The sequence below is a fragment of the Syngnathoides biaculeatus genome, chromosome 16, assembly GCF_019802595.1.
Source record: "Syngnathoides biaculeatus isolate LvHL_M chromosome 16, ASM1980259v1, whole genome shotgun sequence".
Classification (NCBI taxonomy): Eukaryota; Metazoa; Chordata; class Actinopteri; order Syngnathiformes; family Syngnathidae; genus Syngnathoides; species Syngnathoides biaculeatus.
In genome coordinates this window covers 3,353,574-3,367,148 of record NC_084655.1, presented here as the reverse complement: position 1 = coordinate 3,367,148, position 13,575 = coordinate 3,353,574, and the positions used below count along the sequence as shown (strand labels likewise).

At 43.0% G+C, this 13,575-nt stretch overlaps 1 protein-coding gene across 1 annotated transcript in view; it reads left to right on the top strand.

Moving 5' to 3' along the window:
• cog1 (component of oligomeric golgi complex 1) overlaps window positions 1–13,575 on the top strand; it is a 67,980-nt gene that overhangs the window by 50,509 nt on the left and 3,896 nt on the right. Inside the window, exon 14 of the mRNA XM_061846162.1 lies at window positions 5,420–5,501. Coding sequence (XP_061702146.1) covers window positions 5,420–5,501 — 82 coding nt within the window. The remainder of the gene's footprint in view (window positions 1–5,419; window positions 5,502–13,575) is intronic.

The following is a 13,575-nucleotide window of genomic DNA, read 5'->3' as shown; positions in this document are numbered from 1 at the left end:
AACTTCAACAAACAAATCCTTAAGTCTCTACAAAACGATCATTGATTAGGGAGACTTCTTCCCCCATCTTGGATTGTACAGCCCGCAAATGTAGTTGGGTTCTTGCACAAACAAGCATAATAACTAGGAATAGTACCTGGTGGTGTGAAATTTACATACCTGGAAATCATTCATCTTTTAGCTAAATTTGCCATTTTAAATTCATAATAGGCCAGTTATGTGAATCATTTAGAGCCGATTAGTTTTTGAGTTTTCCCTGGCTCCCCGTCTCCATCATCATAGACAACACTGGCAGCATGATTCCACACAACCGCCATTCACACACACGTAATTGTGAATTGCAGTGGACTAATATGCAAGCGCATTTGCCTAAGCTTCCGCTTGTGCGCTCGGGAACTGCTTTGGAAGTTCACAGGAGTTGACAAGACCAGGAAAAAGATTTCCGCCACTTCTGCGCTTCTACCCTGTTAGAATCTCTCTCGCTACTTTTACTCATCAATGATTTATTATTTATCAACTATTTAGTGCGCAAGACTACAACTTTGACTTTCAGAATGGGCGCTCTTTGTGCCAAACCAATTTAAGCGCTAGTGAAGTTTAAGTCTAGTTCACCAACCAAACCACCAAGAAAGTCACATGACCTCACACAACTTCATATATTGGGCTTGCTGGGCATTGGTATGAACACTAGATAACCTGGCCCAGCTGATTGTCATGCCTATGTGGCTACCATGTTGGTTTGGTTGTTGTTACCATGAAGCCAACGACACACTACTCGTGTTTTGCATTTAGACGAACAAAAACAACAGCTTTCATATACTGCTATAATTGTCTGGCACTGTCTGCCCAAACGTGGATATTTCAGCTAACTTATAACTTGAGAAAACACCATGCAGTAAATTGTAGATGTTTTGTTGTAGTCATGATTGTGCATACACAAAGGCACACACAGTAGTGTCAGAATTTGTAATTTCACATTTTATTTTGTAAATGAGCTCTGTTCTGATTGGATTGCTTTTATTTCTTAATTTAAAAATGGAAAACAGCTTTGCTCTGTTTGGTCCTTGGTGATATCACTGTGTAATTTATTTCTGCCGAGTGTTAGTAGCGACGTTGCGTTTGTATCCTTCAATGTGGGATCTTACTGTCATTGTGAAGCAGAATTCACCAAGCATTGTATTGTTGACCCACTAATAAGGAATGTGAGCTGCAAGGGGCATAGTTTTGTGACGTTGACCACAAGCTTTGCTATTTCATCCACAGTTGCATTGTTGTAAAGTGCAATATATAGTATGCATACTTTATAGACTGTGCAAGGTTTGATGGCAAATGAGAGTTGCCTACTTATAACACGTAAATACTGTGTTGCCATTCAGCTAAGTTGCGTGAGTGGGCACCACCCATGAAGTAAGGAGGTACTTAAATATCTATACATCCATCTATTATCTGAGCCGCTTATCCTAACAACAGTCGCACGAGTGCTGGAGCCTTTTCCAGCTATCTTTGGGCAGGAAGCGGGGAACACCATGATCTGGTTGCCAGTCAATCGCAGGGGTACTTGAATAGATATTATCTACATCACAAATACTGTACATTTACATTTAAATACCATGAAATAACTGCAATTCTGAACTTTTGTCTCATATTCATCTTTTGATCTTAAACCCAAATCATTGTATACCTTCAAGACCAACTCCCTTTCCATTTTCCATTCTCTTTCTCACTTCCCCCTTACTAATCATTGCCACTTCCTGGTCCTTCACACTGGCCTCTTCTCCTCTTCCTTCTCTCTCATTTTTTTCATTCATCAAATTCTCAAAGTATTTTTTACATCGATTTAGCACACTACTGGCACCAGTCAACACATTTCCTTAATCACCTTTACCTGCTACACATACTTCCCATCTCTCACTCTGTCTGGCCAACCTGTAGAGATCTTTTATCCTTCTTTCGTGTTCAACCTGATGTCCATGTCGTCATATGCCTCTTGTTTAGCCGTCGCCACCTCTTTCTTTCCCCTATGTCACATCTCAAAATATTCCTTCCGCCTCTCCTCAGTCCTCTTCATGTCCCACTTCTTCTTTGCTAAATTCTTTCCTTGTATGACTTTCTGTATTTTGGGGTTCCGCCACTAAGTCTCCTTCTCACCTTTCCTACCAGAAGACACTCCAAGTACTCTCCTGCCGAACTCTCTGATCATCCTGGCTGTAGTAGTCCAGTCTTTTGAGAGCTCCTCCTGTCCATTAAGAGCTTCTCTCACCTCTTTCTGAAATGCCGCACAACATTCTTTCTTTCTCAGCTTCCACCACATGGTTCTCTGCTCTACCACAGTCTTCTTAATCTTCCTACCCACGACCAGAGTCAACCGACACATCACCATCCTATGCTGTTGAGCTACACTCCCCCCTCTACCCCTTCCTTACAGTCAGTAAGCTCCGTCCGAATACATCGTCTGCACAAAATATAATCCACCTGTGTGCTTCTACCTGCGCTCTTATAGGTCACTCTGTTACTGCCTCTTCTGGAAAAAAGTGTTCACTACTGCTATTTCCATCCTTTTTGCAAAGTGTAACACCAGCTGTCCCTCAAAGTTCCTTTCCTGGATGCTGTACTTACCCATCACTTCTTCGTCACCCCTGTTTCACGTTTTTGTTTTTACCCCTGACATGTGCTGGTTTCAGCAGGGGAACCTTCCGTTCCATGCATGATTTCAAACCATGACGTCTTAGTGTATTACAAACAGTCACCTTGGAAATGGTGGTCCCAGCTCTTTTCAAGTCATTGACCAATTACTGTCGTGTAGTCTTGGGCTGATTCCCTACCTTTCTAAGGATCATTGAGACCACACGAAATGATATCTTGCATGGGGCTCCACTCCAATTGAGACTGACCGTCTTGTTTAGCTTCTTCCATTTTCTAATGATTGCTCCAACAGTGGACCTTTTTTCACCAAGTTTCTTGGCAATTTCTCCGTAGCCCTTTCTAGCTGTTTGGAGTTGTACAAATTTATCTCTGGTGTCTTTGGACAGCTCTTTGGTCTTCGCCATGTTACAAGTTTGAGTCTTAGGGATTGTATGGGGTGGACAGATGTCTTTATGCAGCTAACGACCTCACACAGGTGCATCTGGTTCAGGATAATACATGCAGTGGAGGTGGACTTTTAAGGGCGGACTAACAGGTCTTTGAGGGTCAGAATTCTCGCTGATAGACAGGTGTTCAAATACTTATTTGCAGCTGTATCACAAAAATAAATTGCTAAAATATCATACATTCTGTTTTCTGGATTTTTCTTTTAAGATTATCTCTCTCACAATGGATATGCACCCACGATGAAAATTTCAGACCCCTCCATGATTTCCAAGTGGGAGAACTTGCAATATAGCAGGGTGTTCAAATACTTGTTTTTTTCACTGTACACAAATACGATCCCGTCATTTTGTAAGCTTTATGCTGTTTGTCTTTTGCATTCAATCAACAAACCGTATGAATGTCAACTTAAACCATGCACAGACTTATTTTGACCTGTGTTATGCATAAACAGCACAGTATTTTCCATTTATGAATGTAATTATTTAAAAATATATATTTTTTGTAATTGCCTTATCATGGGGTAAAAAAACAAACAAAGGCACTTAAAAGCACCTAAAATCGCTCGATTCGATGAACACTTGATTTTTAAAAAAAATATAGATATATATTTTTTAATGTGGTATAAGATCCAAAGATTTACAGCAGGGTGCTCATACATATTTACCCCAAGATCTACTTTTCAAGCAGCCAGCCTCTTACGATCTACCGAATCTGCACCGTGGTCAGATCAGTATCATCCATTGAAATTACGTGGTTCATTAAGATTCAGATTAGTGTTTACATTTCCATCAGAACATTTTTCAGAACAATTTTGTGTTTTTGCAAACTTACATTGAAAATGTCAACAAACACAAAAATACATTGCTAACCAAACCAAGCTATGAACTATAAATCTGAAAGGTCGCTTTCAACTTTGTTTCATTTTTTTTTTATTCACAATGATATCCTTGTCTTTTTTTTCATGGTATAAAACTGAATTATTACTTACAAAATATCTTTAACAATGCATGTTGTAAGCTGAATGATGCTCCCAAGCTGTTTTAAGGTTAATTTTATGTTGCCTCCAGTATTTAAAATAAAAAATTAGCTTTTTGTGCACTTTGTCTGTGCTTCCATCCTCGATCAGGCTGTGCCAAGGTGGAATTTTAACATTACACACCATCTCATCTTGAACTTTCTACTCAGAGCAGACTTTTGTCACTCGAAAAAGAGAATCTCATCCAGTTTCACCACTTTTTCTTCTATTATTCAGATACTCTGACATTTGTGGCAACTTAAAGCAACAGCATTTGTTTTTTTTTTTTTTTTACTTTTGCCATTATTATCGAGAGTAAACATAAGCAGAATGTCTAGCTCATCTTTGCACTACGTTGTCCAGACTGTTGCTAACTAAAGCACCGGTGGTGAACGCTGTCATTATAAACCACATTCATGGGCTGCGTAGGTACTGTAACATTTGTAATTATGAATGTACCCCATTAAGAGTGGAGGGGGGCAGTGTAAACTAGGCATGTGAGTGTGTGGCCAAGGAGCATGTCATTGTTCGAGAAAGTTCCGTGTGCTCTGAAATGTTTAAAAAAAAAAAAAAAAAAAAAATGTCAGGCTGACTTTTTTTTTTTTTTTTTTTTTTTTGCACACACTCACAATCGACCAAAGCTGATGGACACATTGAGCATCCCTTATTTACAGCTCTACAAAGATGTGGTCATCAACCAGAATGTATCCCACTGGACATCCTCCAATTGTTTATTCGATTTGCCATGAATGCATCCGTCTCTTACAGATACACCTCACTTGACATTCCTGACTTTTTCGTCTTCTTCTACAGCAAGGGTGCCCACACTATTTTGCACCATGATCTACTTTTCAAATAGCAAGCCTTTCCCGATCTACCGACAGTGGGGGGTGCTGAGTGTATCGATTTATTATTTTGTGGGGGCATCGCAGCGACTCCCCTGGAGACAGCAAGAGACAGATGGTTAACTTGGAAGTCAGCTTGGTACAACCCGCCTTTAAACTTAATCTTATTCTACCTGCACGATCAAAGTATTTGGCCACACTTCAAGCAAGCAACGAGATGGATGATATTTTTTTGGGGGGAGTCGCGATCGACTGATAGATTACGATTGACCCATGGGCACCCCTTTTTAATAGGTTTTAATTTTCATCATTCTGAAAATGTCAGCCTTTCTAAAGTAGCTTAGGTCAAATATTACTTTGTTTTTGTTTTTTTTACATTTAATATGCACTTTAGACCTATTCCTGTAAATTATTTTTTTTAATTCATAGACTGTACCCTTTAATTGTATAATCCTTTTGTCGTCTCCAGGTTTGAGTTGTTGCCTCTCAGCATGTCTAATGTGCGTAAATCAAAGTTGGCCACCAAATGCTCCAGTGCCCTACACCAGTTGGTGAGTAGAAGCTCTGCTTGACATTAGTTAGTTGAACTCATTATGGAACATTATCAAAGATGGTTTGAATTTGTTCTTGCCATGTTTAAATGGTTTTATTTGCTTGTTTTGCTTGTTTGTAGTGTTACTCAAAGGAGTGTTTGCCTTTGGTGCATTTTTATAATTTCAAAACAAACTGTCCCATCCAAAGGTATTTGAAAAGCAAGGTCTATTATTTTCTCCTTTTTTTAAGATTTTTGGTTTTCAGATCAAAAGACAAATATGTGGCAAAAGTTCAAAAATCCTCCCCCACCTGCTGTCATGACGTCTTTCCCCCAGGAGGGATCCCACCCCCCACGCTTCAAAATCACTGCAATAAGTGCATCAAGCCCTAGAGCCACTGTCTTCACCAGACTTGCGTGCTTGAAATGGTTTTCCAGGCCTTTACTGTAGCCTCTTTTAATTCTTGTTTCTTGGGCTTTCTCCCTTCAAGTCTCCTCTCCAGGAGGAAAAAATGCATGCTCTATTTGGTAAAGGTCCAGGGACTAATTTGGCACTCGGCTTTGTGTTCCTGATCAAGTCCTTTGTTGCGTTGAGTGTGTTTTGGATCATTGTCTTGTTGCATGATGACACTTTACCAAGTTTGGATGCATTTTTCTTTAAATTTCCAGACGAAATATATTGCCGACCTCCATAGGGCATTGTTGAAGGTATCGCAATCCAGTTTGGAGAAGACTTACAAGATCGAAGAAAACAAATAGAGCATGCATTTTTCCTCCTGAAGAGGAAACTGAAGGGAGAAACCCCCAGAAACAAGTACATGAAAGAAGGTGCAGTCATCTTCTTTTCCTTTCGGCTTGTCCCGTTAGGGGTCGCCACAACGTGTCATCTTTTTCCATCTAAGTCTATCTCCTACATCTTCCTCTTCAACACCAAGTTCCCTCATGTCTTCCCTCACAACATCCATCAACCTTCTCTTTGGTCTTCCTCTTGCTCTTTTGCCTGGGAGCTCCATCCTCTGCACCCTTCTATCAATACACTCACTCTCTCGTCTCTGGACATGTCCAAACCATCAAAGCCTGCTCTCTCGAACTTTGTCTCCAAAACATCCAACTTTGGGTGTCCCTCTAATGAGCTCATTTCTAGTCCTATCCAACCTGCTCACTCCAGAACCTCAACATCTTGATTCCTACCACCTCTAGTTATGCTTCCTGTTGTCTCTTCAGTGCCACCGTCTCTACTGTTTTATAAACTTTGCCTTTCATCCTAGCAGAGACTCTTCGGTCACATAACACACCAGACAGCTCCCGCCAGCTATTCCAACCTGCTTGGACCCGTTTCTTCACTTCCTTACCGCGCTCACCATTGCTCTGGATTGTTGACCCCAAGTATTTGAAGTCGTTCACCCTCGCTATCTCTTCTCCCTGGAGCGTCATATTTCCCTCTCAACCCCTCTCTTTCGCGTACATATATTCTGTTTTACTTCGGTGAATCTTCATTCTTCTCCTTTCCACTGCGTGCTTCCATCTTTCTAATTGTTCTTCCACCTGCTCCTGCTTTCACTGTAAATCACAATATCATCTGCAAGCATCATGGTTCAAGGGGATTCCAGTCTAAATTCATCTTTCAGCCCGATCCATTACCATAACAAACAGGAAGGGGCTCAGACCTGATCCCTGATGGAGTCCCACCTCCACCTTAAATTCTTCTGTGACACCCATGATACGACTCACCACTGTTCTGCTGCCCTCATTCGTGTCCTGTACTGTTCAAAAATATTTCTCTCCCACACCAGACGTAAGCATAGAGTACCACAGTTCCTCTCTTGGTTACACTGCCAGGGGCTTTCTCTAGATCCACAAAGACACAATTTAGCTCCTTCTGACCTTCTCAGTACTTTTCCACGAGCGTCCTCAAGGCAAATAATGCATGTGGTACTCTTTCTAGGCATGAGGTTATATTGTTGCTTGCAGATACTTCCGTCCCGAATCAAGCCTCCAGTGTTGTGTGGCTCATCAACTGTATTCCTCTATAGTTCCCACAGCTGTGCAAATCGCCTTTGTTCTTAAAAATGGGAACTAGCACACTTTTCCTCCATTCTTCAGGCATCTTCTCTCCCGCTAGTATTCTATTGAATAAGTTGGTCAAAAACTTCACAGCCAACTCACCAAATTGCTTCCATATTTCCACTGGTATATCACTGGGACCAACCGTCTTTCCATTTTTGATTCTGTTCAGTGCCTTTCTAACTTCTCCCTTAATAAGCAATGCCACTTCCTGGTCATTCACGCTTGCCTCTTTTACTCTACCTTCTCTCCCATTTTCTTCATTCATTAACTTCTCAAAGTACTCTTTCCTACTTCCTACTTCTACTGAGCACACTACTGGCACCAGTCAACATATCTCCATTGCTATCCTTAATCACATTTACTTGCTGCACATCCTTCCCATCTCAATCCCTCTGTCTGGCTAACCTGTAGAGCTCCTTTTCTCCTTCTTTCATATCCAACCTGGAGTATATGTCGTCTTATGCCCCTTGTTTAGCCTTCGCCACCTCTACCTTTGCTCTATGATGCATCTAAATGTATTCCTTACGCCTCTCCTCAGTCCTCTGTGTGTCCCACTTCTTCTTCGCTAATCTTTTACCTTGGATGACTTATTGTAGGGTTAGGGTTTGGCTACTCTATCACCACCAATATACTCACTCTCTCCCCTCTGGACATGTCCAAACCATTGAAATCTGTTCTCTTGAACCTTTTCTCCAAAACATCCAACTTTGGCTGTCCTTCTAATGAGCTAATTTCTAACCCTATCCAACCTGCTCACTCCTAGAGAGAAACTCAACATCTTCACATCTTCTTCTTTGCTAACCTCTTTCCTTGTATGACTTCCTGTATTTTGGGGTTCCACCAGCAAGTCTCATTTTCCCTTTTTCTACCAGAAGACACCCTAAGTACTCTCCTGCCTGCCCTCTAAATACCCTGGCAGTAGTATTCCAGTCTTCTGGGAGCTCTTCTTGTCCATCTAGAGCCTGTCTCACCTCTTTCTGAAAGGCCACACAACATTCTTCCTTTCTTAACTTCCAAAACTTCATTCTCTGCTCTACCTCTGACTTCATAATCTTCATAATCTTCTTCTACCAGAATCATCCTACACACCACCATCCCATGCTGTCGAGCTACACTCTCCCCCACCACAACCTTACAGTCGGTAACCTCCTTCAGATTACACCGGCTGCACAAAATATAATCCACCTGCCTGCTTCTACCTCTACTCTTGTAGGTCACGCTATGTTCCACTCTCTTCTCGAAATAAGTGTTCACCACTGCCATTTCCATACTTTTTGCAAAGTGCTCAGGACTACTTCGTCTAGTTCCTTCTTGAATTTTTCTTCCAACTCGAGATCACATCCTACAATTGTATTGTGTATAATCACATTATACACAATATCTGATATGTTACTCTTTTCACCTCCAAGATATTCTGACCCAGCTCTTCTTTTAAAATAACCCCTACTCCATTTCTCTTCCCTTCTACTCCAGGGTAAAATAATTTAAACCCTGCACCTAAACGTCTAGCCTTACTCCCTTTCCACTTGCTCTCTTGGATGCACAATATATCAACCTTTCTCCTAATCATCATGTCAACGAACTCCTGAGCTTTTCCTGTCATAGTCCCAACGTTCAAACCCCCTACACACACCTGTATGGTCTGTGCATTTCTCTTCTTTTTCTGCCGACTAAGCCGCTTTCCTCCTCTTTTTTTGTCTTCGACCTACATTATCTGAATTTCTACCTACGCCTTGCAGATTAACATTTCCGGGGGTGGGTTTTTCACACACTGCAGGAGCGATTTTGGCTCACTCCTCCACACAAATCTTCTCTAGATCAGACAGGTTTCTGGGCTGTCGCTGAGAAACATGGAGTTTCAGCTGCCTCAAAAGATTTTCTATTGGGTTTAGGTCTGGAGACTGGCTAGGCCACACCAGACCCTTGATATGCTTCTTACAGAGCAACTCCTTGGTTTTCTTGGCTGTGTGCTTTGGGTCATTGTCATGTTGAAAGACCCAGCAACAACCCATCTTCAATGCTCTGAGGGAAAGAGGTTGTTCCCCAAAATCCCACAGTACATGGCGGCAGTCATCCTCTCCTTAATACAGTGTCGTCCTTTCCCATATCCAAAAAAACACCCCCAAAGCATGATGCTACCACCCCCGTGCTTCACAGTAGGTGTAGATTATTGGTTGTCTCACCTCGCCTAGGTGTAAAGGGTTGATCCCTTATCTATGTTATTGATGTTGTTCTATGTTTTTACTGGTGGCAGTCCATGATACCCTCTCATGGTGTTACATGTCCTCGAGCTCCAATAAACCTTCATTGCTACAGAAACCTGTGTGATCTCTCACGCACACACATGAAGCCAGTAGCATTTACACGGTGCCAGAAGACAGCAGATATGAACTATCGCCTGTGAGTAACTTTTTTTTCTGGGCCGCTTGTTTTCATTTTTCGGCGAACCCGATGCTATACTAACTGGCTAGCTGAGCCGAGGACATCATTCATTTTTTGCCAAGTCATGGCGGAGGGTTTTCGCAGGCCGGACCTTGTCGTGTTTGATGAAAATGTTGCTGAAAGCTGGTGTGTTTTTGAACGGGAGTATGACATTTTTATTGCTGCAGCACACCCTCAGAAGCCTCCAAAGACAGGCGTACATTCTCCTTAACCTCTGAAGCCATCGACCGCGAATCCTCATTCGTATATGTAGCTGAAGTGCGCGAGCCCGGGAATAATGGAGCGATTATCACCCCGGCGGAGTCCAGAGAGAATCCAAAGTGCTTGAACAGGAAATTCAGGGAAATATGCAATCCTCAAACAACAGGACAGTGGACAGGCACAGATTCCATTCATGGAATCAAAGACAAGGTGGGAGCATTGAATCCTACATAAATGACTTGAAAATTAAAGCTAAAACTTGCTACTTTGGAGATTTGACTCACGAACTTATATGTGATCGCATTGTGTGTGGCATTACCAATGACTGTTTGAGAAAATCTCTGCTGAGATAGTGAACTGACGCTGGCCAAAGCCATCTCAGTCTGTCGCATCCATGAAATGACTGAGGAAAACAGTAAAACACTAGCCACCCAGGTCACCCACGTAGATGCAGTAAAGCCATCTTACCTCAGAAAGCAGCAGTCCAGGCCCCAGACACCCAGTTAGACCATAACCAAATGCAAGAATTGCGGGGGGAGCCACACTGCTAAAAGAGAGAAATGACCTGCTTATGGACAGCAATGCCACAAGTGCAACAAAATTAATCACTACAAAAGTTGTTGCAAATCCAAGCCATGGGACCAGGGCAAACGGCACAGAAAAAGGCCTTAAACAGTCACTGCATGAAAGGTCAGTGGAACAGGCATCAGCACAGGAAGATGCCACATTCTATTTGGATGGTGTTAATGTTGCCTTCCAAATCACCACCGTTGATGCACAGGATGAAGGATTTGTTACTGTGCAACTGAATGGAAAATCTGTGGAGTTTAAAGTGAACACTGGAGTGAAATGTAATGTGCTTCGACAAAACACTTTCATGCAGGTGTCTACAAGACAGGAAATCACACTACAAATGAGTGATGCAAACCACATCGCCTACAGAGGCACCAAGATTGAAAGAATGGGCCTCGTGATGCTGTCATGCTGCCTGAAGGAGAAAAATCACACATTATACTTTTTCATAGTGGACGAGGATGTGCAGCCACTTCTTGGATATTGTGCATGTGTGGACATAGGAATTGTCAGCACTATGGACAGCAATGCAGATTTCAGAAAACAGACTCTCAGGCAATACAAGGATGGTTTTGATGACGAACTCGGAAAGCTTCCAGTCACGTACTCAATGACACTGGACCCCAACACACAACCCGTGGTCCGACCAGCACACCCCATTCCTGTGGCTGTGCAAGAAAGACTGAAAGCAGAGCTCGATCCCATGCAGAACATGGGCGTTATCACACCTGTCACAGAGCCCACAGACTGGGTTTCCTCTATGGTGGTAGCCCAAAAGTAGAACATTAGTGACATACGACTCTGCATCAATCCAAAAGATCTCAACACGGCACTCAAGATACCTTACCATCCAATGCGCTCTGTTGAGGAGGTGACTCTCCAGATGTCTGGGGCGGCCATATTCTCTGTCCTGGACACCAAGAACTCCTTTTGGCAAATCAATCTCGACAAGAAATCCTCCATGATGACATCGTTCAGTACTCCATTCGGGAGATACAGATTCTTGCGCATGCCTTTTGATATTAACGCTGCCAGTGAGGTGTTTCAGCGCACAATGGAGCAGTTGTTCACTGGTTACCCATGCTAAGTCATTGTCGATGACATCATCATCATCAGAGGCCGCGACATGGCTGAACATGACGCAAACCTCAAAAAGGTGCTCGACCATGTAAGGGCAGTCAATCTCAAGCTCAATCGAGAAAAATGCAAGTTCCATTAGGATCAAGTAGGGTATGTGGGCCTCATCTGCACAAGTCAGGGCCTCAAAGCCGACCTCTCCAAAACAGCAACCATCACCAGCTTGCCAGTCCCTACAGACGTCATATCACTGCAGTGTTTCCTGGGGATGGGAAACTATCTGGCAAAATACATTCCCAACTTCAGTGACATCACAGCCCCTCTGAGTCATCTGATACACAAGGACACCGAGTGGTGCTGGCTCCAACAGCACCAGCAGGCGTTTGAAGTCATGCCTTTCTAATCCACCGGTGTTGGCATATTACGATGTCAAGGCGCCAGTCACGTTCACTTGCGACGCCTCATGCTATGAACTCGAGGCAGCGTGCATGCAAAGGGGCAGTCGCGTTCGCCTCATGCTCCATCACTGACACAGAGACACGTTATGCTCAAATAGAACATGAGCTCCTAGCTGTTGTGTTTGGCTGCACAAAGTTTGAAGACTGTGTATTGGTTGTCGTGGAAACCGACCACCAGCCCTAAGTGACAATACTAAAAAAGCCCCTTCACACTGGCCTTGCCTGTTTTCAGCGGATGCTGATTTGCCTGCAAAGCTATGACATCAGCCTAGTGTACAAAAAAGTCAAGCACATGTACGTGGCTGACACTCTCTCCAGAGCTCACACCACAGAGGATGAGGAATTGCAAACCCTCTGCGCAGTCATCAAGAGTGGTTGGCCCACCAAAGAGAGTCATCTCAAACCAGCAGTCCTTCCCTTCTTTCCCTTCAGGGAAAAACTCAGTGTGGAAGATGGTGTTGTTATGAAAGGCTACAAAGCAGTCATCACTCGCTCGTTACACAAGAAGTATGCCACCATCATCCACAGAGGCCTCCCACGCGCTGAAGCAACCAAGCGCAGAGCCAGGGGCATGATATTCTGGCCTGAAATGTCAAAAGACATTTCTGAAGAGGTGCTCACCTGCTCGGTGTGTAACAGCACTAAGTCGCACCAAACAAAGATCCTTTACAACTCTATCCAGTCCCAGATCTCCCGTAGTCCACAGTAGCCACAGACATGTTTGAATGGCACGGCAAACACTATCGGGTACTAGTGAATTCATACTCTGGCTGGTTTGAAATCGACCTTCTCCACCAGCAAACATCAGCAGCTGTGATAACCAAACTAAAGAAACACTTTTCTGTCCATGGAACACCACACGACCTCATCTGGGATAATGCCAGACGGTACACCAGTCAGCACTTCCAAGATTTCGCCAAACAATGGGATTTCATCCATACTTTCAACAGCCCCACATTCACACCACTCACACCACACACACCCACTCTAACCTCCATGCAACCACAACACACACCTGCCCCCCAGTCAGCATGCACTACACACTCGCCCACAAAGAACAGCAGCAGTGCACACTACATAACACGCTCAGGTCGCATCTGCAGACCGAATCCTAAATACACATGAAAAAAAAAATCTGTGTATTGTGATGGTTAAAATGAGTATTTGTTTGATTAAATATTGGTAATTCATTCATCACATCATCCATGTTTATTTTCTTAAAATTCATCCTGACTGCATTATCCTGAAGATATGTTTGTTTGCCTTCATGTATGA